Raw genomic sequence first — 27084 nt, forward strand, 5'->3', positions numbered from 1 at the left:
CTCTAGGTCCTCTCTTCTAAATGTTGCCATCATGTGGGACCAAGCAAGCATGGCTTCTTTGTCAATGCCCCTGCCCTCTGGAACAGCATCTCACCCCCCCCCAGACATATATGATGCCCACTCTCCTAGCATTCTGGAAGGCCCTTAAGAACTGGTTCTGTTCCCAGGCCTGGAGTTAACACATTTGTTGATGTATTTATGATTTATCTGTCATACCTATATGGTTTATCTTTTTGGTTGTTTTAGTCCGGGCTGCATGTCTGTGTGTGGTTATGTGTTGTTGCTCTTATGGAATATATATTATATTATAAAGCATATTCCTTAACTGCACCTTTTCCACAATCTCACTTTTACCCCAGAAGAGGCCTTTGACTCTTGCTGTGATTCATTTCTCCCATTGTACTTTCATACTACAATCCAAAATTATCCTCTCGAGCTCTTTTATAGTTGGCTAAAAGGAAGAGTGATTCTTTTCCAAGCACAATTCTCTTTAGCAAGTTCTCTTTAGCCACAGTTATTGAGGCAAATGGAATAGAGTTGCAAGATTCAATCTAGAACCTGTATACATTAGGGAAAGACTTTCTGACTTTATTTCTAAGACTTTCTGACTTTATTTCTATCAGGTTTCTGTCAAGGAGGTGAGTCTTTTTACTGATACCATGGAAGCTTGCAGATGGCTGTTTACACTGCATCTTTATCAGCCTAGGAACTGACTACTGCAAGGATCCATTATGCAGGCATAATGCATAAATAAATAAATACAATTATCCTTGGAATGGTCAGCGGGAAAAGGAAACAAGGCCACCAAAAAACACAGTGGCTAGACATCATCAAAGCCGACACCAGCCAGAGCATAAAACAACTAAAAGAAGCCATACAAGATCGGAAAATGTGGAGGGAGATGGTCCACAGAATTGCTGAGAACTGGACACGATTGAACACATAGCATCATTTATTTTATTTATTATTAAACTTGTAATCATCCTCATTATGTAGGCTGAAAAGTCTGATATATATTCTAAGAGATTGATGGGCCTTCTTAATGTCATATGGGGATCAGGATAGTAGGAGAGAGAGTATGAAGTCAGATTTGTCAGTCACAAATCTTCACATATCCTGCCAAGAGACTGAAATGACCCTACTGGTGAGGCCAACACATGTTTAGCCAGTGCCAGAATCCAGAATCCTTGCTCTGCTCAGAACGAGGCACGTGTCATCCCATTAAACAATGAACAATTTTTCATCTGTTGCCATGACAATTATTTCAGTGTACCAGTATAAATATATGCAACATCTGGAGCTAATGGTGCAATGAAGCCACTCATTGAACTGATCCACTTAATATGAACATAGAACATCAGCATTTAAGTTTTAAGTGGAACTTTGGATACATTAAAACAGCCTTGGGACCAACTCTTAAAAATTCCCAGCCATCAGAGCCAAATGAAGCAACAGGTTCAGGAAAGTTTCAGTAACTTATTTGCATATTTATATAACTCATTTTAGTCCATTCTGTCTTATCATCCTCTCCATGCACTTACAAAGTTTTGATAGTTAATTTTTTTTCTCTCTGGGCACAAGTTACAACTGAAAAGAAGATGCAAAATGTGAAAAGCTTCAAAGGTCTAGATCAGTGTTCCTCAACCTGACCAACTTTAAGGTCTGGACTTCAACTCCCAGAATTCCCCAGCCACCATGCTGGCTGGGGAATTCTGGGACTTGTCCACACAGCTTATAGTTGCTAAGGTTGAGAAACAGTGGCCTAGATTATTCAAACAGTATTACATTCAGAAGTGTGTAGTGTCTAATCCCAAAGGAAAAAATATTTAATGTTAATTATTTATCTATAGCATTGTATGTCTTCCTCTGCATATTCTTTTTTTCCCCCAAGATCACCCCACTGGTATATATCTTCTGTCTTCTTAGGTCCAATGCATGCAATTTTATTTTACAAAAACTTTGACAGGAATGAAAACTACTGAAAATGTGTGAACAAAATCCAATTTTGTATCGTCATAATTTGAAGCATTTTTTTTTATTATTTAGCTTGTATACTGTTATGAATTACCTTTTTTAAAAAGGGCAACTACATGAAGCGTGAAAGTTATCAGCTATAACATTGGTTCTTGACTTCAGTGAGAATCATCTCTTCTTGTATCTATTACAAGATTATCAGAAAAATGGAGAATTTGAGGAACTAGAAAAATATATTGGTAGCAGGGCTAGAAAAAAGAGAGGAAGGTAAACTGCCATTTGCCACAAGAAGTCTGAAAACTTTCTCTGCTTAGATTTTGTCTCTCCTAGTTGCAGTTTATAAAGGTATTAGCATGCATCTGTTCTCCTATTAAAATCTCATCTATATCACTTCCCATGCTGTATTTCAGTTCAATGGTCAGTTGCCCATTTTTATTCAAAACCACTGAGAATTATTCTTGGGACTTTTGTGTGCACTGTGCAAGGCACATTCCTTAGGGCAACTCATGCAAAATCAATTAGCCTAATTAGTTTTCCAATTCATTAAAGTCTCATGTGCATGTCTACAGGGAAAGATGTAGGCAGCCTTTACAAAGGGAACACCAAAAGGAAGGCAGATGTGAGAAACAAATTAGTTCAGCTTGCATTTACTTACCCAATGCTCAAATTTACCAGTAAGTCAAAATGCAACTAAACAATTCAGTTTGCAGCTCAAAAAATTTCATAAAGAATGTGCATATCCAGGAAAAGGTTTGTACCAAAAAGCATATTAGGGAAAGTATGCATAAAAGTGCTGAACCATGATTATTAGGAGAAATGTGCATGAAATTGATACCAGTTTATGTGCTAACTTTAAAAAATGGATGAGGAAGTTGAATGTTACAAATTTAAGACTGAAAAAATAAGAATCTGAGTGCAACTGAACTCTGCAGATTCTCCTGGCTCCTAACAAGAGACTCTATTTCTCTCCTTTTATAGAAGAGCAGAAAAAGTACAAATCCAAGGTGATATATTAACATGTGCCAAATTTATTAAATTTTCTCTTCAAGGCAAAATCGATTTTGAATTTCATTTCAGAAATCTGTTTCTTAAAGTTCATCAGGTGCCACAGCCAACTCAAGAACTAAGCTTGGTGATCAGTAACAGTCCATGACTGGGTTTATACACCATGCAACATCATGGTTTGTTTAATTATAGTTTACTGAGTAAGTCACATTAAGCTGGGTTCGTACAAGTTGCTAAGCCTGAACCCAATATGACTTAATGAATATCTTCATTCCCAACAGGTCCTAATCAGAATTGCAAATTGAAAAATTAGCGCGCACACTACTTTTTTTGTTCTAGCCTCCCTACTTCTTTTCCTTGGTTATCTCTTGTGCTACAAATGTAAGAGCTGGATTCCAAAGCTGTAACCCTATGCAGCCATTTACCTGGAAGTAAAATCTGCAGTGCTGCACAGCAGTGTATTGAAGCTATTTATTTCTTTGATTGATATCCATCTCACCACAGAGACTTTGGGCAGCTGCCAACATTTAAACACAATTCAACTGCATCATATAATATGTAAACAAGAAAACAAGCCGATCTAGTCAAACAATAACCACATCATGGGCTCTAATTAACAATCTGACCCCCATGCACATCTTGATGATATTTTTCCCATTCCTAGATATCATATATTGGATATCATTCAAACATAGCCCAGGTTTTGACTCCTGGCAACTGCCTGGACAAGTCCCTGCAGCTTGCTGGGCAAAGTTTTTCAGAAGTGGCTTGCCCTTGCCTCCTTCCTAGGGCTGAGAGAGAGGGGCTGGCCCAAAGTCACCCAGCTGGCTTCATGCCTAAGGTGGGACTAGAACTCCCAGTTTCTAGCCTGGTACCTTAACCACTATTCCAAACTGGTTCTCATAATCCAGTAACAAACTAAAAAGTAAGTACTATAAATGAAAAAAAAAAGGGGGAAATTACAGCTGCAATTAATATTTTTATCATTCAAGGGCAAAGAAGGTACACCAGGGAGACCTCAACTGAGCTGCAGCAATGCTTCATTTATCCTCGTTATTTCTCTCCCATCTTTCAGGATAACAACCCTGAAGTGGTAACAAGCAATCTAAACAAATACAATATGTATTACTGAGAAACATACAACAAGCAAGAAAATTTGTAGGATTTCCTTCATGACTCAGGAGAGGAAATCCAGCCACTGTCACCTGCTTTTCTCTTTCTTTAGATTCCACTGGATCTTAAGTATTATTAAATTATACTTCAGGTATGCCATGAACTTTGCCATTTCTCTGAATCCTTAGATAAGAGCTGATGTAGCATTTGCAAGAGCATTTCAGCAGAAGGCCATGCACTTAAAATGCATGCAAGGAACAGCTGTGAATTTACTCCAGAGACTGGCTTTAATGAAGACAGAAGTCACAACAGATTAACATACCTTGTGTATCTGGGGGATGGTCAAAACCTTCACAATGTACTCTCACTGATTTCACTGAGCAAATCTATAATTTGAATTACTATAATGGGGAGATTTCGACTGAAAATTTCTGAACAGCTGTTTCAAGGCAATTTTTAAAGAAATTCTTTTCCCCAGTATTTGGAAGTAGCTCAAAGCATTTATCTAATACACTCTGCCTTTGACTCTTTTGCTGAATTAGAGGTTTAATAGAGCAGCTGAGCATGTTAAAAACTTTTGGAAGATGCGAGAGAAGGAGAAGGGGAAACAGGGGGATGTGAACTCTAGGATACCCTGTAAAATATAACTTTCTTACAAAAAGAATAGTTTATTCATACACTCTGTACATTAGGTCAATTATTACTCACTTTTTCTGGATACCAACCAAGGGTCTCCACCCTCTTTTACAGCCTACTGTAATCAACTAAAGGAAGAATGGCTCGAAAGCAAACACATGGCTCTTGTCCAAACCACAATCCAAAGACTTAAAAGCATTAAAAGACTACTCATAAATAATTTGTTACAGGGATAATATAGATCATAAACCTTGATCTTTTATATAGCAGCCCTGGTTTTCTCAAGATTGCTTAATTAATAATGATATGATTGAAGATATTTTTAATTAACATTTTACAACAGGTTAAATAACCGATTAATTTAAAATGATGCCTTCAAGTACATACAGTAATCTGTCTTATCAGCTTAAAAACTTTCTCAAGTTTCCCCACAAAATATCAAGCTGAATGCAAAAGAGGACACATAACCTAACAGGCAAGTTGCAGTTCATTACTTGCAGAAATTCTCATCCTTCCTGCAATGCCCTGCAATGTTCATCCTTCCTGCAAAACAGAAAAAAATCTGTTTTGACTGATTAATAATTCAGGATTTTTAAATACATCACTACAGATAGCCATTTGGATGGTTTCTTATAAAGAAACCTTATAAAGATGCAGCAGAATTCAGTTTGGCTTAAGAATATCCAAAAATTTGGGATACATAAAAAATTATCACACATTGGCTAGATTCAGACAACACTTTAAATCATGGTTTGTTTTATAAGCCGCAGTACAGATAGCCCTTGTTTAGCAACAACTGGGACCAGAAAGTCAGTCATTAAGCAAAGTGGTCGCTAAGTGAAACCACAACTGTGCTCATTATTTTACTTCAGCCTTCCTTTGCTTTACACACCTGCGAAAGTCATAAATGTGAGGATTGGCTGAAAAGTTACTTTTTCATCACCATCGTAATTACAAGCAGTCACTAAACAAGGACTACTTGTAGAGAGATTCACATATAATTCTAACCCCCAAACCAAACAAATGATATATAGCTTTTAGCCCACCAAATTACAACATATTAATGGTAAACAAACCCTAGCTTGTGCCATGTTAGAGCTAAGTTATGTGTGCATTTAATGTTTTAATGATTTAGTACTGGTGACAAATAGTTTGATACTGGGATCCCTGTGGCTTTGAGCAATATTCTTTTTTATCCTTAATTGGAACTTGAAATTATTTAAACACCTAATATAGGATCATTTGAATTCATGCCAATCATTTTCCCAGGATGCATTAGCAATTTCTGAAACCCCAAATGACTTCTTTCATTGAGGGGGGCGGGTGTTTTGAAAGATTCTAACCCTACAGATTTTTCAAAAGAGACATCTGAAAAGTATTACTAAAATATTGGCAGTTGACAAGAACTTTGGATTAAGGCGTTAGAATATCCTATCTTAATAAATCAATGGTCTCATATTTTAAAAAATGTTAGGTATGTCTCCCATGATCTTAAGATGAAACTAATTCATCAAAAGATTTTTTTTTATGTGTATTGGATATTTCAGCAGATGTTAAGAAGGATCAGACATCAAGCTTTTTATACTGGAAATGTAATAGCTTTGAAGGGACTTTTACACATATGATTTGGGCTTCATCTACACCAGTCCCAAATGGGTCTGACATTCAAATCACTGTTAATGTGATTTTGTAAAGAGAAACAAGATTTACAGGTTACTGTAATGTTAAATTATACACCAAACACTTGGATTATTAGTTTATGAAGAACTTTTGAGTTGCCAAGAAGATGGTCTGGTTTTGTTTCATTTTGGACTTTTCTTTTTCTATTTTTAACACATTTTGTTTTATATTTTGTGGATTTTTTAAATGAAAAATAATACATCATAGTAATAAAGTAAACTTTTCAAAATATATAAATACTCTGTATCAAATGCATGCTTATTCACAGTCACATTGAATGCATTGGGACTTCATTGGGATTTTTCATACGTATCCTTAAAATATAACATTTTGTACAATTACTTGAAAGGAAATCCATTGAATTTAAAGCAATGTTGATTCCTATTATTATTATTATTATTGACAGATACAGGGATGTGATCCTTTCACACTACATGTAAAAGAATTTCCGAATTTAAAGGCAACATTATCCAGCGACACATTGATAGATCCATACATGGCAGTGAATATAATAGAATATGTTTGGTGTATTGACTGCACCTTTTTAAACAAGCCATGGTTAAAACCATAGCTTAGCATTTTAACCTTTGCTGCTGCTAGAGTATATCCAGCTATTTTACATAAAACAGAATCTGCTTTCTTACAATATCATTGAAATAGCAAAGACTGACTGGAAGGTATAAAGGCAAGATGAGGTCACAGCTATAAAGCTGTAGATGCGTAGACTCCAGAATCTGAGCCAGCAAGAAGTATATGGATGTTCAGCCAATACAGTAAGAAAATAAATGCAAACTATTGAGGCTCAATCAACAAATACCCAGACAGTGTAAACATCTGGGAATCTGTTCTTGTTCGCCCAGATCATCAGGGGAACAAAACTAATGTTCCACCCATCTTAGCTGTTTTAATGCTTTGGCAGGACTGAGTTTTTTCCTTTTGTATGCACAGAGGCCAATCTGAATGCAAAATATGGCTAGTAAAGGTAATTTAGAAACCCTCTCTAGTCCTCTGCATTGTTGAATTCAAATTGCAGTAGGGCAGGGTTTCACCAAAGTTTATTTAATAAATTACAATTGGCTGAGTTGCCAGACACAAGAAGCAAATCACATGAAGGCTTACTATGATGTGTGAACCAGACAGATTGAGGGCAAGTTCAGCAAAAGATGATCAACTACCCTGTACCAGAACTTTTTCTTTGCCTGTCCAGCAATTCAGGAAGTTCTAAAAGATACGTCTTTTCCTCTTGCAGGAAAAGATAAAAGGCATATTTCTTCATATAAAAGACAGGAGGTGTAGCATAGCTCAATTTTGTCACTGATTTACACAGAGAGCCCAAAGAAAAAATACAGGATGCACCATTATAGCTCAAAAATTCCTCAGTGCCAGATCTTATGGACAGTGAGCAATTTCCAAAACCAGTTGCCTGGCTTATTTCAGACCTATGCTGGAAAGAAGAATGGAACGCTAGTCCTTCATCACTATCTTCAAACTGTAAAAAACTGCTTATCCAATTCAAGTGCTGTTCTGAGCCAAGTGTTTAACATTTAACCGATTATGCAGATGCAAACCCAGGTTTTCAAGAAAATGAGCACAGCTGGGAACAGCAGTTAACTAATTAGGTCCCAGACCAGCATATCTACATGATGTAGATCTTGGCAAATGTGTGTTTTGTGCATTTAGAGTTTACATAAATGTGTACATTACTTTCGGGATGCGTACATACATACATACCTATATACCTACAGACATACCCATCAGCCTATTCAGATATAATCCTTTTTTGTAAGATAGGGAAAGTATAGAGTGGGCCGTCAGCGTTAATCATACCTGTGCCACATGCTGCATCCCTAATACGGGTAAGGAGAGCACCCATCAGTTTGGCACATTTTGACCATAAGAACCACCAAGCTTTACCCCAAGCACACTCACTCTATTCTGTGCAAGGTAGAATCCTTAATCTAAAGACTACCCACATGTATCTGCCAGAGAGCAGCAATTAGGATCCGGTGATGAAGTGTGAACTGCAATCTCAGGAAACAAATTCTGTCCCTTAAGGACTTGACCGTGATGCTGCGAGATGCATGTACAAAACCACAGAGTTCGGGTCATGAGGTTGCAACGACATCTCATCATTTGGGTGTCACCGGGGTTAGGAATGGACGCCTACAGAACCACCGTGTTATTGCCTGCGTTCCACCAGCTAAGACTTCCGTGACTAATGCTCTTGAAGAAATACGGTTTACAATGTCACAAATCATTAAGACATAAAGTTGGAAAGCCTTTTTTTTTAAATAAATAATGCTTAGGCATAATCCTCTCTTTTCCGACCCACAGTTTGGAAGTGAATAAAATTCTTCTCATCCTTGTCATGGACATTCACTGATTTCCATAAATACCATTAAGAGACAAATTCTAACTCTCCTGTCTTCTGTGTTAGGGATATATGAAGTTGCCTAAAACTAGATCGGATGATGATGAGTTTTGCTTCTTGTCAGCTATAAACTGAATTCACACTTCATGCTAAGCTATTGTTTTTAAACCATGGGTTATTGAAGTCAAAATGGTTTGATATGAACATAACACTAGGCCAGAATGGTTGATCTTGCATGCCACACTAAGCCAGTATTTAAAAAAAAAACACAATTATTATAGTTTAGCATGCTGTGGGAATTCAGCTGATTAAGAGAATCAAGGTAGTCAACGCCACCACCACCAGTCACGATTCTACAGCACAAGCTCCTTTAAAAAAACACAGAATAATAATTAATTATTATTTTATCTTTGAAATGCTGCCACACCTCACTAAATAAACAAGATGGTTGGTTTTGTTTCAGCTCAGTAAATTGTGTGAGCATATGTGCCCTGTAAATGATGTTTAAGTTTAATATGTCACGTGAACTCAGCCCATTGTGGGTTATTCAATAAATATTCAATAAATGGCTTGGCACAAAGATAAATCCAGGCATATATAAGTCTATGCATGTCTCTTCAAATATTAACCCCATTGAATGCGGGGGCAGGTGGGCAGGGAGTATTGACTGCTTAAATCTCCCTTGCTTTGTCAAACTATAAGAATTAATTTTATTCTTTACCCAAGTCAAACATACACTGTTCTCAGTCTAGACTCTGCCTGCACATAAAATGGAAAAAAAAATAGATCCCTGTCATAAATAAATAAATCAGAATATCACCATTTTATTTCCTTTTCATACCTTATTTAGGCCTCTTTCTCTACATTATAATTCCAGTGACAAATTTAACAAGCATCACAAAAGAAATACATGGAAGCTAGATGTCTCTTATACAAGTCCCTGAAATTAACTGGAAACATAAACATGTTTGCTATGAATCTTAATTTTTCTCAAACAGACAATTCCTCCACTCCAACAGCATCTTAACTTGCATGCAGAATAAAATATGTTACAATTCTATACAATCATAATCCAGCATTTTCAAGGTAAAGGAACTGTTATTCCCAATAGTTCAAAAGAGACACCAGCACAAACTCACCTACAGCCAGTGCTTTGATTGCACGTGCAAATGACAGAATCTTAATTTAACAAACATGAACTTAGCCACTCCTGTTTAGACCAAAGCACACATTAATTTGGAGAAGTAGGAGAAAACTCATACAGCCAGAAGTGTTTGGACCACCAAGCAAAACAACTTTGCTTTAAATGAAAAAATAGCTGAAATTTCAGAGAACTTTCAAACTAGGGTTGGAAGAATGCACATTTCTCTCTGATTAGCCTGTATTTTGTCTAGGAATGCATTCTTTATATTGAGGGGAAGGTCAATGTTCTGCAAATAAGTTATATAATAGCATTACTTCATTTAGACCAGCGTTTCTCAACCTGGGCAACTTTAAGACGTGTGGACTTCAATGCCTAGAATCCCCCAGCCAGCAAGGCTGGCTGCGGGATTCTGGATGTTGAAGTCCACACGTCTTAAAGTTCCCCAGGTTGAGAAACACTGATTTAGACATACTCTTATTTACAAATGTTTAAGCCTTGGCTGCATTCAGGCAGTATGCTAATGACCAGGGTAAATCCAGGCACATGGGTTCACAGCCATTTCATTGCACCCACCTGGCCCTTCCTGTCCAAAGCAATAACTAAATAAATAGTTCCTTCCAGTTTATTTAACATGATGGCTGAAATGACATTTCCAGCTTGTTAACACCCTAGTGAGGTAGAATTGGAAAACAATAAAAAAAAACCCTGACTTCTAATTCTATCCTCATACAATGGGAATAAGCCAGATCCCAGTTTGGACAGGATTATAAACAAACCACAGAAAGGGTATGAGTCCATTTTTTTAGCCATGTGAACTAACCAAAGGAGTTGAGTAGGAATGACTGAGTAGCTACAACAGAACTAGTCCTTAGTTGCTTTAGACCAGAATTGTGACAGATGAGTCTAAAACTGAATGTTCTCATGGCAGGTTAGTCAATGATACCAAAGAATTGAAAAAGAAAATGCTACTGATAAAAAATATATAATCTTTTAATTTTATTTTCACTGATTTCAATAGAAGGGAAAATTTAAATAAAAGGCAGAGAAAAGAAGAAAACATATGAGACTTTTTGTCAAGGCGACAGCAAGCCAGAAGAATGGATCATTCACCACGTAATTCCATATACCAATTAATATTGTTCAAAATTGGTCAAAAAAAGCAGTTCTTGAAAAACAGTTTTAAATTCTTTGCCAACAATCCTGTTAGGATACTGATTTAAACACAACATTAATTTTGGGAAAATAATTAGTATTTTTATCTACATGTTATTGTTTGCTTTCCATTTAGACTAAATACCATAGAAAGGGGGCACTGAATAGGGTAATCGTTTCCACAAACAGATGATGTCCCAGTTTTATGAAAAATAAACCACAGTATTATAAGACAGCAGGATTTTTATTTTTAGACTTTGTCAAAGTTCTCTGGATATTAAAGGTTTATGAAGGATGAAAATTTTAGTACATTTAATTAGCATGGTATGCCAATTTAAATGAATTAATTAGGTAAAGTAATCAACATCAAATTCCTTAAGCAGTTTGCAGAACTTGGGTTTTTTTCAAATATTTTGCATTTGTTACATCAAAACTGGGGGAGAAAAATAGAACTTCCTACAAGCTGAACAGGACAGACACTGTGAAGGAAAACCAGACGCTGTTTGTACATGAAGTATGCACACCAAGAAAGCACATGCTGAAGTCTTAATATTTGAAGTGACTGGAGTCCAAGCTGGCTGCTCTGAGCAAAAGGAAACTCTGGGTGGAAACACTGTCCTGTCTCTACTTTCTACAGCAGGAAAAAGAGGTATCACAAAGTTACTCTGAACCGCCAAAGTCAGGAAAACACACACAGGACAACCTAAGGAAGAGATAAGATTTATCTCCCTTTGTATGTTTCTGGACTTCAATTTCTAGCACCTCTTGCTAGCACAGGCAGTGGGGAGGCATACTTGTAGTTGTAATTCAGCAATATCTGGACAGCCCCAGGTTGCCAATCCTAGATCTAAAGGCACTGAAATAACTGGAAACTTGTTGCTTGACCAGTTCTGCAGTTTAATGTCTAGACTTTGCCTCTACAAGTTAATTTCACAGAATATTCTGCTTAGAGTCAAACATAAAGATGTCTGTCTCTACCTCTAGGGAAACATTTGGTATATACCACTCTGTGGCAGCAGACAACATAAATTGTCATATTTTATCACCATGTACATTTACTACTTGGTAACCATTTATTTTTCCAATGGAGCACACAATTAATGATAATGATGGATCTAATCCTACTTATTCTGAATTTCATTCAGACTAGGAAGATCTATCGGTTTAGACCTGAACTAGGTTAAATGTGGGTATATATATGAACTGGAGTGAGGAAGTTGAATCTAATTGACTGAATATATGATGGTTAAGTTTTTACGTGACCTACTCTACAAATTGTTCATACGCTGGGCTAGTGTGTTTTGTTCCAATTAAAACATGTATCTTCAAGAATATAAAACAGCCAGATGACAATTACAATTCAACAGCTATTGCTGCCTTCCCTCTCTCCAAATACTATTAAACTTCATTTAATTTCCTTTAAATGAATTCAGTATAGCCAATAAGTAGAGCCATGTCCTCATCTGGAAACAGCTGTGTGGGTTGCTATGGTTCCTCAAGGAAAATGTTCACAAAACTGATAACAAACCCATGCAAGTTTTACAAAAGAAGAGCTTCACAAAACTAGACAAAACAAACCGTAAGATGTAAGGCAGGATAGAGAGTAACTTCAGTTCTCAAATATAACTCTGGATGCCAAAAAAAATTGTCCAAGACATTTATGTATATTAAACAGAGAACTAAAATGTATATGACTATATTTCTTTTATTAGCTAGCATTCACAGTTAAACATGAAATGTGAAATGTAATAAAGAAATAAATTTCATTTTTTTTCTCTTCAGCGCCGGGCCTGATTCAACCCATTTTCAAGCTCAATCTGTCTTGTGCCCCTTTCTCCCCCCACACCAAGTCTGGTGTCATTGTGTTCAGTTTTCAGAGAGCTATCCTACTGATGAACAGACAGGTAGATATAAATTTATTTCCAACCTTCTATTAGGTTGGAAAGAATAAAAAATGGCCACAAATTCATGAGTTGAATCAATGTTGGGAGATTTTGGCAATTTCACCCTCAAGAGTATACAGTCTCATGTACAAACACTGAAATGTTGTGAGACTGAGTGATTTTGTACTTTGAAAGAAACAATTAAACGTTATTTTTTAAAAATGAGGACTCTACATGTACCGTATAAGCATGGCATAAACTCTGTATAGCCAAACCCTACCATACAGTCTTCTAAAAACGTATTAAATGTAATCACAACCAGCGAACTTCAACCATTTAAAAGACTGAATCAAATATTTTACTGCACTTGCACCTCATCTTAATTGTAAAAGAATTTTTATACCCAAAGACAGTTTAGAGTCTTCCACTTTTTTAATTAGAAAATGGAAATCCCACCTACCTCTTTCACACTGAGGTCCTGTAAAGCCATATGTGCAGGCACATCTGTTTGGTGCAACGCATCTTCCTCCATTAAGACACCCATTTTCACAGACAGCTGTAAGTAGAGCAATTAACAGGTTAACAAGATGCTACCAGAACCTGAGTGCTCATGATCAATATTCATTCCCAATTTTATTTATCCTCAGGAAGATAAATAAAAGTTGAAACTCTTCCTGGAAAGTTCCAACTCCCATTGAAAAATGTGCAAGAATAAGGTCCACCACTCCACGAGGAACAATTCAAACATGCAACCTAGCAGAGTTCACAACTGGGCTCAGTAGTAAATCACAGGTTTCCAGACACTTAGTCCCTAATTCATTTCTCAACTAAACTTGGCAGAAGATTCCAACACATTGTCCTGTTACAGAAAATAATGTAGTCTTTAATATAATTTTATAGGTCCATAACTTTCAATGAAAAGGCTTTCATCCTGCAGATTGATTTGAGCTGAACACAATAACAATAGGCTCTTGATTAGAACCCAAATCATTGGAAAATACCCAGTCTAAATACTGACATGCACTAGATGAATAAATAATATTCATATATTCATTGCAGGGTGCAAGCTCTAGGTTTTTTCCTCCTCCTCTTCCTAATTAAGGGATAATTGGGAGGTTGTTTGATAGCCTCGGGAGACTAAGGTATTATCATAGCAGTCCTCTCTTCTCTGAGAAATTTGTTTCCAGCTTTAGCTTTATATAACCTCCATATAATCAGCTTGTACAGTCCACAAAAAATTAATGTCAATTTGCCAATTATAAAATCTGCTTCATTGATATTAATGCCTGTGGTATCTTAGGCGTCTCTTGCATGTGATATTTAAAAGCATTCCCACTACCGTCTTCCCCAACCTCCTGCATTCCAGATGGATTGCATTCAGTTCTCATTATACCCTATGACCATGCTGATCAGAAATTATGAGATTATTTTCTCTGGGGAGCACGAGGTAAGAGAGAGTTTACTTTCTGTTTCAGCAACTACAAAATTATATATTCATCTCTTTCTGATGCACTGGTGGTGTTCATGTTTTCCATTAGATCGTGGTTTATTTCAACCATAGTTTGTTGATTAAGTTACAAATGACTGATTGCATAATACTAAGCCATAAGCCATGGTTTATATAAAAGGTAGTCCTCGACTTACAACCATCATTTAGCGACTGTTCAAAGTTATGATGGCACTGAAAAAAGTGACTTACCAGTCCTCATACTTATGACGGTGCAGCGTCCCTGTGGTCATGTGATTGTGATTCGAGCGCTTGGCAACCATCGTGCATTTATGGCAGTTGCAGCATCCTGCAGTCATGTGATTGCCATTTGCGACCTTCCCAGCCAACTTCCAACAAGCAAAGTCAGTGGGGAAGCCAACAGGGAAGGATATAAGTCATGGTCACGTGACGCCTCACTTAATGACCGCACTGCTTAACAATGAATTTTCCGGACCCTATTGTGGTCGTAAGTCGAGGACTACCTGTACCTCAATAGCCAAATTTGATGTTACACTAAAACAAAACCAATGAAATGCCATTATAGCTTAGCATATCACTCTCACAGGAATCAATAAAGTTGCCTTATATCCGATCAGAATATTGATTGGATATAAAAATATTGGTCAGAATATTGGCCCATCTAATCCACTGTTGACTAATTTGGTACATCCTCCAGAGTTCAGATGTGAATCATTCACATCTCTTACCATGTGATACATTTAGCAACAAATACTACCACATTTTACCTGCCCCCCACTTTAAGTTTAAGTGGATCCCTTCCTCTAATATGGGAAGATAAAAACATGTAACTTTTCATTGTTATATGCTCAGAGAACATAAATAAAAGTCAACCATTTGGGGATCAATGTAGACTTCCTTCTAGGTAAACATAATAAGTGTGTATAAGAATTGCATAATTTCCATGGCAAATGTCAAGCTTCTCACTGTTCTGTTTCTTATACCACTAACTTTAATGCATAAGCACCCACCCAGGCTTGTAACAACCTGTTCTTCCAGGTAGATTTTCTGAGGTGACTGCTTATCTGTCCTCAAGCCCTGACAGTGTGGTTCTAGCAGGAAATGGAGGTGGCCATGAAGGGTTGCCACAAGCCTTTAAGAACTATAAAAATCACAAAAATATCCTTAACTGAAAAAAAATGAATTCCTATTCCCTCTTACTGCTCTCTGTCTAGGAAGCATCACACAAATCAACTTCACAGAATTACAAGTTTCTTTCAAAGAATATGATTTCCAGTTAAATGCATTATTACGAATCCACATTGGTTGGCACAAATATTCACAGCTAATATGGATGTCTTGGGATTTCAACCAACAAATAAGCTTTTGGAATAGAATGCCAAACTCTACAAGCTACTTATCAAAGGCACTTGTAAATGCAATTGCTGTCAGAGTTTCCCCCAGGGGTTAGCAATAAATCTCTCTGTTGGTCCTCAAACCCACACACAGGAGCTAGTAGTGAAGAGTAGTAAGCGCATGGCTCAGAGAGGTAAGTTCCTTTTATTGCTGATAAAAGAAGCCCTAATCAAAATAAACTTGTAGAAACAAGCAATCAAGCCCTCTATTCATAACTGCAAGAGGTTCAAAGTTTGGGTTTCTTTCTCCTGGCCTTAAATGGAAATGGATCTCTTGCCACTTTATTTTTCTCAAGCATGGATAGGAAGCACACACAAAGTGTCTGGTCTCAGGGTCTTTGCCAGCCTCAGCACTCCAACCAATAGATAGTCAAAAGAACCTAACAACATTCTGACTTCATCTGAAAAGATTTCACAGAAGTCAGGTGAAGCTTTCCTCTTCAGAACTTCATCGTTGCTAAAGATTGAATGCAACTGCCTGCATACAAAGAGGAGAATGGAAATGACCTCGATGTTCCCTTCCCATCAAAGTGCGGGCACCTATGCCCCATCATTCACCATCCGACTATGACTGGAAACACAAATATCACCACCTAGACTTTGAATGCAGGATTTCTGCTTCCCAGATCATGCACGCTGTACGACTTCTGGAAGTAGCCTTGACGCAATGGAATCAAGATCTGTGAAGACCTTATTTAACTGGAAATGGCTAACTGCATTAAAGGGCACTCAGCCAAATGCTAATACCCAGGGGACAGAGTAAGATTTACAATACTTTCCATGATTAGCCTGTCAAGATTTGTTTTCAATATGCAAAAAGGACTGGATAGTGCCAACAGTTAGCAACGACAAAGTTGCCACTAATCAGATTTTAAATACTTAAAACTTTCCCAGTACCTCTGTAACTTTAATACAAGAACTCCTATATCTGTTAATATCAAGCATTTGTCTGAGGCATATTCCAGTCAGAAAGAAATTTCCTGGCACTTCTTGAAAAGTTATGAGCTTCTCTGAAAAATTACAGACAATCCACATGCAATCCTGCATGATCTGGTGGCTGATTTTTTATTTTAACTACAGCCAAGATCGAAGTTTTTAGATAAGAATTTGGCAACTGAAAGAGAGTTGAAGGACCATGTTTCACAACACTACTGGTACCCAGAATACCTCTCTTCATAATGGCCACATTTTTCATCTTGATCTAATCTGGAATCTGCATCACAGTGATTGTAGAGCATTATTCCCAGGTTACTGGGGGGGGAGGGGCATGGAAGAGCAGCAACCATTGGGGAACCACCATGAAAAGGTATTCTTGCTACTGCTGTTTTTATGAGCTGGTGCATTTCATCCATGAATTGTTAAACTCAAATTCTCAATTGCTTCTTTATCATTTCCATATTCTAGCTGAATTCCAACTGTAAATTCTGTTTACTTACGCTGTCCACAGTGTGTTCCTGTGTATCCCTTTTGACAGAGGCAATGATCATCACTGCAAGTCCCTCCATTCATACATCTGATGTTGCAATGTTGCACTTGAAGAGAAAGACAATCCATTATTCATTGATGTGTACAACATCTACAAACAACAGATGCACTCATGTCTACGCTCAGTTCTGCAAAGGACATCATAAAACGGAAATGCAAAATACTGCACTCATTGCCTTTGGAGAATACAGATTGTAGGGAAGACTCAAGAGAAAACTGGCAGATAAAAAAACTCAAAAAAGTAATTACATGGGAAAATACAGAGATAAGCTTTTCAATACCAAAGGTGCATAGAAATTCTGAAGAAAATATCTTGTAAGCTCTCTTTGTTACAGAGTTCAAATTATCACTCAAAATCATCTTACACTTTTTAAATAATCTTATAAGATAGGAGGAGATTTGACAGCATCTACTCCTTTTCTTATTATTGCATTTTTAGAAATTTCATGCACCAAATTTATTCCTGCCATTCCACCATTTCCAATGCAGGAACACCTTTCAGAGCCATTATTCAAAAACAAGAAAATAACATTTAAAATTTAGTTCGTATGTGACATTGAGTCATGGCTTCTTTAATCATGGTTTATCGAATTAATCAGTTTCCTGAGTTTACTCAACATAATAAACTAAAACCATACATATCATAGCTCAGTTTGTGTCATGGTCTAAAAGGGAGAGTAGACCATAACTTTTATTAAGTACAGTACTGAAATGATTGCAAGGAGATACAGTATGTTAAATGAAATGGAACAGAAGCCACAGTCTTGCCTATATTAAAGATCTGTTTACCCCAATTACATGGCCTCCAGATGTATGGAAGTCCAATACCCATGATCCCCAGTCAGTTATTACACTGGGGAATCATGAGAACCTTAGTCTATGTAACTGAAGTGCACTAGGAAGGTGAAGGACTCTATACAGTAAGAAACCGCACTCTTAAAAGGGACTAGTTCTGCTGGCCTCTTTGGTTGAAGACCAAAATCCTGTTCCCAGCTACTAGAAACAACCACATTCAATGTTTCTTGAAGTGCACTGAACTTCCTTGGTGTAAAAATTAAACTTTAAATGAAAAATACGGAAATTCGTCTTTCCTTGCAGAAAATGCTCAGTTATGTCTGTGATTTGTTTTTCTGTTTACTGTATTTCAATGCCACTAGCAAGTTGCCAATATGTGGGATCTAACCACCTAGCAAAATTTGAAAGCATATATGGCCAGGTGCTAGTAAAATATAAAGGGACACCTGGTTATTGTCAGGGCTGGGGGGAGAGGTCCTGCAATTTAGTTCTCTACTTGTTCTACAGCAGTAGATGCCAATTAGAGCAGAAGCAAAATATAGAGACCGGAAGTGGATTCTAATATAAAAGGAACCTTCAAAAAGACAAGGTCATGATATTGTAATTTCTAGACAGCAAAACATTGCTAACCAAAAACTGTGATCAACCTTGGTATTTTTTTTTAGTAAGTCTTTTCCAAACTATGATTTATGAAGATGCTTTGTTTAAACAAGCTACATTAATCACAGTTCAGGATTCAAGCACTGCAAATAAGCTGTGATTATCTGAAAATGATTTATTAATTATTGCTAATCCCAGCTTTTCTGTGGGAAATCAGTGAAGGGTACATGAGGGTCTCCCTTAATTTTATCTCCAACAATAATTCTATGAAGTAAATTAGGCTAAATAAAAATGTCTGGTCCAAAGTCACGCAATGAGACTCGTGGTGGGATGGGACGTGAAGCTGGATCTCCCAAGAGCAACACCTGAGACTTTATGGGTTTTCTTTGCAGGAGAAAAAAGGAAAGCCCACTGCAGCTGTTCATTCTCAGCACACTAAGGAAGATTCACACGTTATGATAAGGTTGGTCATTTGGGTTAGCATGATATGAACCTAGCCATCGTGAAGTCTGCAAAACGTGGACACTGAAATCAATGGGACATCAGGGCAAATTGCTGGGCTGTGTGCATCTACATATAGTTTGTTTGTTTTTTAATGGCACCAATATGCCATTTTATGTTGATACAACAAGAAGCTTCAAAGGTGCTGCTTTTGATCCAGACTACAGCACAAAACAAGCTAACACGTCCCCTTTCTGTTTGCTCTGATCCCAGGGATTAGAAGCCCGCCCAGAAGTTGCCATTTACATTTTTAAAAATCAGCCTTTTCAGTATAAAGATATATATCATTCCACTTTTACTTTGGCTCTTAGTAGGACTTCACTTTAACCAGAGAAAAAAACAATCTTAATAATAATCAGCTGGCAGAGACTACCTATACCACCCTACACTGATCAAGGGGTGGGGGATGGAGATGGCAATAGCCTTAAAAACGTATGGTCCAATTAAGCTTTATAAAATCGTAGGAAAACAGGCCAGATTAGAAAACACATAGGAAATGATATCATCTGTCAGGCGGGGTAGGAACTTAAAACCACAAAACTGATTTCAATTAGAGCAAGGCATGCCAAAAGCTAACTTCCATTCCCACATAATTACCAAAGCCATTTAAATATTTTGAAGTAATAAGTTTAGCAATGGCTTCAGTACAGATTCATATATTCTTATGAATATATGTTATGAGTATATTCTTATATATTCTTATGAACATATTTGTTATGCTTTAATAAATAAATATATATACATATGTATGAATATATATAAACTTTTTCAAGAGACAAGCTGAGAAGTTTTCTTAATCTTTCTCAAGTGGGTGGGGGTTCAAATCATATGCCTTAACTATATTCAAATACATGTTCCCCTCCCAAAGAGAAATATTTCTTATGCCTTCATTAATTGGCAGGCTAGATACTTGAATCACCATTGTCAGAGGAACTGCTGTAAAGAATGGGTGGAGTTGCAATTGTACAGTATGTTGAATCCTTTACAGTAAATGTTTTCTTTACTATTACAGTAAAGTAGAAAACATGGCACCTACTCAAACCAACTATGTAAGTTCAGTGGAAGACCACATGCTCCGCCGTGTCTCAGTTTTAGCCACTGGTAACATGTCTCTAGCTTCAAGGATTTCAACAATAGCTTTCCTTGGAGGTACTGCAGAATACTTGTATTTTTCCACATATCACTAAAATTTAGTGACTAATTTTGTTTACTTAGAAGTCATCAAATTGAGCCTAACCCCAGGTGAAAGCATGGATAAATGCCCTTTATCTCAACTGGATCCCAGTAATAATCCAAACCTATTACAAGGAGTAGAACAAGGGTGGATTCCCACAACACATAAAAGTAGGTTAAAATGAGGTTTGATAGTGTATTATAGGACTCGGCTATTGCCTAAGCACATTTTATGAATGCAGAAATTATATTTTTCCCCCAAGTTTAGGGTTACGTTTATGAGATAAACCCAGCATAAGAGTAGGAAGCTACAGGTTAGCATTTTTAAATAGGTCAACCTAATTCACGTTTCTGGGCAAACAGAATGATAGAAATACAATTAATCGTTGTACTGTGTATCTCCTAAAAATTGCAATGCAGTTTTTTTGGCTTACGCACTACACTCAGAAAGTTGGAATGTCTACGCAGAAGAAAATTCAACAAAACATCTATATAAAGAGGGCACATATTCAGGAAAAAACATGTACAACTGAAATCCAATTTGTATTTTTAAAAATTCATTAACACTTTTTTTTCCTCAAGATTGTGGGGCAGCTGAGCAATCTTAGGAAATGGCATGGATGCTTTAAGAAGCTGCAAACCAGGTGCTCTATTCACATGGCTGCTCACTCCAAAGCACCTTTTTTATCTTCAAACCCCAAGCATTACATAGCCCCAATAATTAACTCGTGGAATCTATTATCAAAAGATATGGTAAGGGCCATTAATATGGGCAGATTTTTTTAAAAAGGGTTGGATAAATTCATGGAGGACAGTCTGCCAAGGACTTTGGATCTCGAAGATTCAATGTTAAGAGTGAGAACAAAGGTGCTAGACTAAGATAAACTCTGCCATGATCTAGTAGAGCTATTCTTATGTTTTCATATTCATCTAAAAATTCTTACAGTGCACTCCATACTCACTCTAGTAAGTATGTTGAGGTTTGGAACAATGACTTCCCTTCGAGACAAAAGCAGGTGAGAATAATCAATATTTTTAAGGCATAAATGGGTTAGAATAGGAATGTTAATATTCACGTGTGTTTTGCCAGACAAGATGGCTTTAAAAGGAATTCCATAAATGCAAGACAGCCCTATCACAGCAGCTCATTGGTCCTCTCAATTCAGAAACTATGTACCTCTGAACAACAGATGCTTTCTTGGCATAATTTTTGCATTGGGGTCACTTTGAAAGACAAGGAAAAGAACTAGCGTAAAGACCTGACAATTCTGTCACTACTTATTAAATCCCAAATGAAACTGTCTATTGTAACTTCCACCTAGAGAAAAAACAAATTAGTTCACGTAATCTGTTATTAATTTAAGCGATTCTGTGCCATGAGAAAGTGGTAATGAACAGGGTTATGCATGGCTCTAAAAGGAATATTACACAATAGTTTCTTTATCTACAGAAGCAGTTTGTGACCAGCAGAAATTGGTAGGAAGCAACAACAGGAGTGGGCTATTGCTTTCAAGCATCTGGCTGGTGTTTGTCTGAACTAACAGGGTGGACTCTTGGCCTGTCTTCCATCTCATCCACAATCTCTTTGAAATCCTTAAGGAAGAACGGAATTGCGGGAAACATCTGTGAGGTCTAAGAGGATAAATGCAGAGGAGGATCCGGATTTTTTTAAAGACATTCATGGCTGTCTTTGCCAGCCATGTCTCAGCACTGAGGTCCAGGCAAAGAACAGATGTAAAGTTTTAAGCATTTCAGGCTGTTGCTTAGTTCTGAGGATGATGAAAAAACCAGCTACTATGGTTAAAAAAATTATTTATCAATGAACCACTGGAAAGGTCTGAGGTTGAACAATAGACTAAAAGAAGTATGAGCCATAGACTAAAAGAAATTTTCAATTCCACTGAAACTGCTCATGAATAAATACATGTCTTCCTCAAACTGGTGTTTTCCAGATGTGTTGGATTACAACTCCCCATCATATCTATGAGACTGGGGATGATGGGAATTATAGACCAAGAATCTGGGGGATACTTGATATAAAAGGCTTATATTTAGGACAGTTTTGATAATTAACCTTAAGGATGGTAGTTGCAAACAGCTTATATTTAAAAGTTTCCATTGCCAGATTTACTTCTTGGAATAAAATAAGCTCTGCTAAATCATGGCTTGATATAATGTAATCATGCTTTATTGAATAACCCATAATGGTTGGAATCCTCTAAAACACTAACCCAAAGCCAGACTAACCCATTTTCCTGAACACATCTGGAAAAACCAGGCTCCTTGGAGAAGACTATTCTAGCTCAGTGGAAAGATCTCAGATGACTTCTGACCTGGTCTTATCTGCATGCAACATTTAAATATTTAAAGCTACATCGGCAAGCAGGGATGAGTTGAATCAACCTAAGCTTTCCCACATCCCCCTCTTCTTCCTGCATTGCCATCATTAAAATCCATCAATGACATTCAGGTTCCCTGAATCACGGTTTGTTGTGTCATCCAGACCGGAATTATGTTTCAAACTCTGATCTGAAAGAGCTTGCTTTAAAATATTTCTTATGGAAACCAGTAGCTTTTAAGGGTCCTTTTTTTCAAGATACACATACTTCTTTTCATTTAGCAAAAAGTCAGTTCACTGTTTTGACATGATTATTTCTACACTGGGTTCACCATGAATTTTCTACTTTACAAGGACACAGTGGAAACAGGGCAATACTGTACTGAGTAACTTTCTGAGGACTTTTCAAACCGATGTCTTAACTGAACTGTAAACTCAGCTTTTGTTGGGGAATTCGTAAGACTGCTTTCCCAACCCCCCTGCTATGCCTGAAATGCCGTTAGCACAGCAAAGTATTAACAGTGAGGAGATTCTAAGTAAAACACAGATAAATAACCTGTTATTTTCCTAAAGCTCCTTTTTTCTGGCATGTGATGAGTAAAGCAGAGAACTAGTTATAATTTAAAGATGCACAAGGAGCATCTTGAAAGTGAACACCCCAACAATGCAAATAAACCAGCAAATAAAGGGAGATTAATTTATTAGATTTATGTCCTGTCTCTCCACCAAAGGGAATTCTGTTCAAAGTAGCCAACAAAAAAAGAAAACAAAACCACATAAGAATTTAAAACACAATTTAAAAAGAACACAACTGCAAATACGAAACACCAGTCATCTGTAAAAGCATAATTGAACTACTGATCCCACACAACGCTGGCAACCAGTGTGAGATCTAAACATTCACATTGCCTGCAATAGGAATTACTTTCTATTCTGCATGGTATTAATTTTATGCTACTTAACGTAAATGTTTATCCTACTTTTCACTGTCTCATGGGAGTCTCAAACTCTCTTGTGAACCCATAAAACAGTTCCAGACAAGCATAATACATCTGAATCATAATTAATACCACTTACTCGAAAACTAGGTCACTGAACACCCCTACACGCCCCACAATCCTGTGGTGAATGCCTCTGGTAGTGGATTACCAAATCTTACAGGGACTTCCATAAATTCTAGCTTGTTCATCCCAATAAGTTAGGTCGATGCTGTCAGCTGTTGTGAAGTCAAAATAAAGACTTTTCAAAGAAGGACACAGAAACTCCCATTATGGGTGTTATTTGTTATCTTTAACGTGTCCAGAAGGAACGCCTGCAAGTAACTAGAACCCAGTCACTAGATTCCCTTAGCTGTGGTAAACATACATCCCTGTTTAGTTGTCTCAACTACTAAGATATTATCAAATGAAAACAAACTACTATGCTAGCTTGACAGCCCAAGCAGAGATGACTGATCCAAGCTTTGAATGCATACCTGATTTTGAGCCGCAGGATGGGGCAATCTGGCCATTCGGACACGTGCACATGTTTGGCCTCGAGCAAAATCCATCTCCGCAGGAATGCCTACAAATCGCTGTTAATAAGAAAGAAAAGAAAAACACTTTCAAAGATACTGACTTGTGGTTTTAGAGTCTGATGAATGACTGCACCCACCTATTCAGACTATCAAGCCCTTTCTGGGATGACTGATGTTCAGGACACTTCACCAAACTTAGAGTCAATGTTCACGTTGTTTTTTCGTTTCAGCTACTGAGCTCTATAGCTGAGAGTGCTGGGCAACGTGAGCAAGTCATCCCAGGCAGCCAGCGTGGAGACGTAGCAATGAGCTGACAGAGGAGAGAAGGGCGTGTTCTGTGGCTGATCTTAAGGCTACTTGAGCTAGACTGTAGCACTCAGTTTTAGCGGTAGGTACTTTCCCATCCTCAGTACTGAAGAAGCCCTGCCCTTCCAGCGGGCTTTTGAAACAAGAATGAAAGGAAGTGCTTCTTGATTCTCTGCCTCAGGGAGCAAAATGTGTTGGGATGGCCTGGGTATCGGTATAAAAAGCAAATGCCCAGCCATTTTATTGGTCTACCATACCTGGCTGCAAAAAATCTGGACAACCCCTACATGCCACCTAATGGTTTTCTGGGTTTTTGCAATCCAGATACAATATGCCTCATTTTATCCCAGACCTTGCAAAGAGAATTCAACTCTGAAGTGCTCAATGCAGTTGAGATTTCTCAAAACATCTTGGCACATCTGCAATCATACAAACTGACAGGCACATCTCTCTTTCATATATATATATTTTTTATTACAAAATTTTATATGAATATAAGATAAACATGAAAAAATACATGAAAAAGGAATTAAGAAAAAGAAAGATAAAAGAAAAAGTGCAGAAAAGAAAAAGAAAAAAGTACAGGTAGTCTTCGCTTAACGACCATTTGTTTAGTGACCGTTCAAAGTTATGACGGTGCTAAAAAGTTAATTGCGACTGGTGCCCAAAGTTATGGCTGTCGCAATGCCTCCATGGTCACGTGAACACAATACGGGCACTTGGCAACCAGCTCGCACTTATGACGGCTGCAGCATCCCAAGGTCATGTGATTGCCATTTGCAAACTTCTCAGCCAGCTTCCGGCAAGCAAAATCAATGGGGAACTGCATGATTCACTTAACAATCACATAATTCACTTAACAACTGCCACAAAAAAGGTCATAAAATTGGGTCTGGTCACATGATTACAGACTTCCTCTCAAAAGGAAGGTTTGTGCAAAGGTGCAATTAAGATGAGTTAGGTATCTCTTAGCCTATTTAGCTGTGGGGTAAACGAAATGCTATTTGAATGGTACTGAAATAACCAGAAAAATGAATTCATCTACATCAGGGGCAATACAAAACTTCTTTGTAAAAACAACTCATAACACTGTTTGATTTTTAAAAAATAAATGACTGAGGTATTTGCTAATAAAAACAGCAAAAATTACAACTTACGGACAATACATTGATTTCCACCAGGCAAAGTTTTCCACCCAGGACAGCAATATGCATTGTAACGTGATCCACATACATTAGGTCTGCAAGAGAGAGAAAAGGAGAGAAATGTTATCATTCTTTAGATTCTATTTATGAGTTCACAAAATATTCATAATCTACTAACTAAATTAACCCATTTTCTAGGACTGACCAAATCGTAAACTAACCAAATAGGCAAAATATAGTAAGCTCCAAAATAACAAACAATAGTTAACATCAACCTAGTGTGATGCATGAACACTGTCCTGTAATATACATCCTAGGCCATTATAGGAATTCTGCATTTTTCTTTGTAATTCCACTCACAGTCAATAATTTACCCCACAATTTTTTAAAAGGATTGTGCACATTTATATAAAACTATTATTTAGGATACCTACATAGGCATCATTTGTTCCAATGATGAAACCAGCTTCCTAGTGTCACAAACATATGCTTTGATACTTCTCATCCTGTGTGCCTTACATACCTACATCAGATGTCAGGTGCAACTTATGGGGGTTACGAACTTAAAATCAGATGTCAAGATGCAAATACGTTAACAGCAGAGTTTACATCATGATATAACTGTACATTTTTCATCATTTTGATGCAACCTTGGCTTGCTATGGACAGCTAAACATATAGGTCCAACGTATATGGAGCTTGTCAGGACCTTTGGCTGCTGTCTAAAACCAAAAGTTATTCTTTTCCAAGCATGATTCTCAGAATTCTCTTTAGCGAGATTTATTGAAATGAACGGGATGAAGTTCCATAAATTCCAGCATGTTTTTTCAGTTAAGAACTAATATATCCCTGAGTATATTAAGGTGAATAGTTGCTATTTTTCTTTGTAACAGCTTTTCTATGACCTGGCAGAGAGGCAGGTCCCTTCGCTGATAAAAGAAAAACCTTCAGCTGGATTTTACACAGCAGCCTCATGAATCTTTTTCAAACAAGGAAGCAATTATTATATCCTTTTGATATACAAAGCTAATGTTGACTAGCTATTTCAAAGTGACTATCCTTCAGATACATCAGAGTTCAACTTCCATATTCCCCAGTCAACAATGATTCTAACGTAGTAATACTGCTTAAACTGTAACCACCTAGTTCATTTCACCCACAAACTCAACAAAAGCTAATTCAGGCCACTGAAGTATTACCTATGAAAGATTCCATTGTGTTTCAGCTACATCCCCCTCCCCATAGCTAGAACAGCCCAAACTCATTTGGAATTACCCTCTTATCAGTGCCAAACACTACTCCAATGCTTCAAGCCAACAAGGTAAGCAAAGATATCATACCCTTGTTTCCTGCCTAGGGAAGCAAGATTTTTATCAATATAGGAAACGGTACTTATTGCTGAATT

General features: G+C 37.2%; 1 protein-coding gene across 1 annotated transcript in view; it reads right to left on the bottom strand.

Moving 5' to 3' along the window:
• FBN1 (fibrillin 1) overlaps positions 1-27084 on the bottom strand; it is a 157367-nt gene that overhangs the window by 113721 nt on the left and 16562 nt on the right. The window contains exons 3-6 of the mRNA XM_088148569.1: positions 25692-25774; positions 24187-24285; positions 17257-17352; positions 13419-13514 (exon numbers count right to left, since the gene is read on the bottom strand). Of these exons, the coding sequence (XP_088004695.1) occupies positions 13419-13514; positions 17257-17352; positions 24187-24285; positions 25692-25774 (374 nt within the window). The remainder of the gene's footprint in view (positions 1-13418; positions 13515-17256; positions 17353-24186; positions 24286-25691; positions 25775-27084) is intronic.

Source organism: Python bivittatus, unplaced genomic scaffold (assembly GCF_059951505.1).
Source record: "Python bivittatus isolate LINGU-HERP-01145 unplaced genomic scaffold, Pbiv_v1 ctg000530_np1212, whole genome shotgun sequence".
In the NCBI taxonomy this organism is placed as follows: Eukaryota; Metazoa; Chordata; class Lepidosauria; order Squamata; family Pythonidae; genus Python; species Python bivittatus.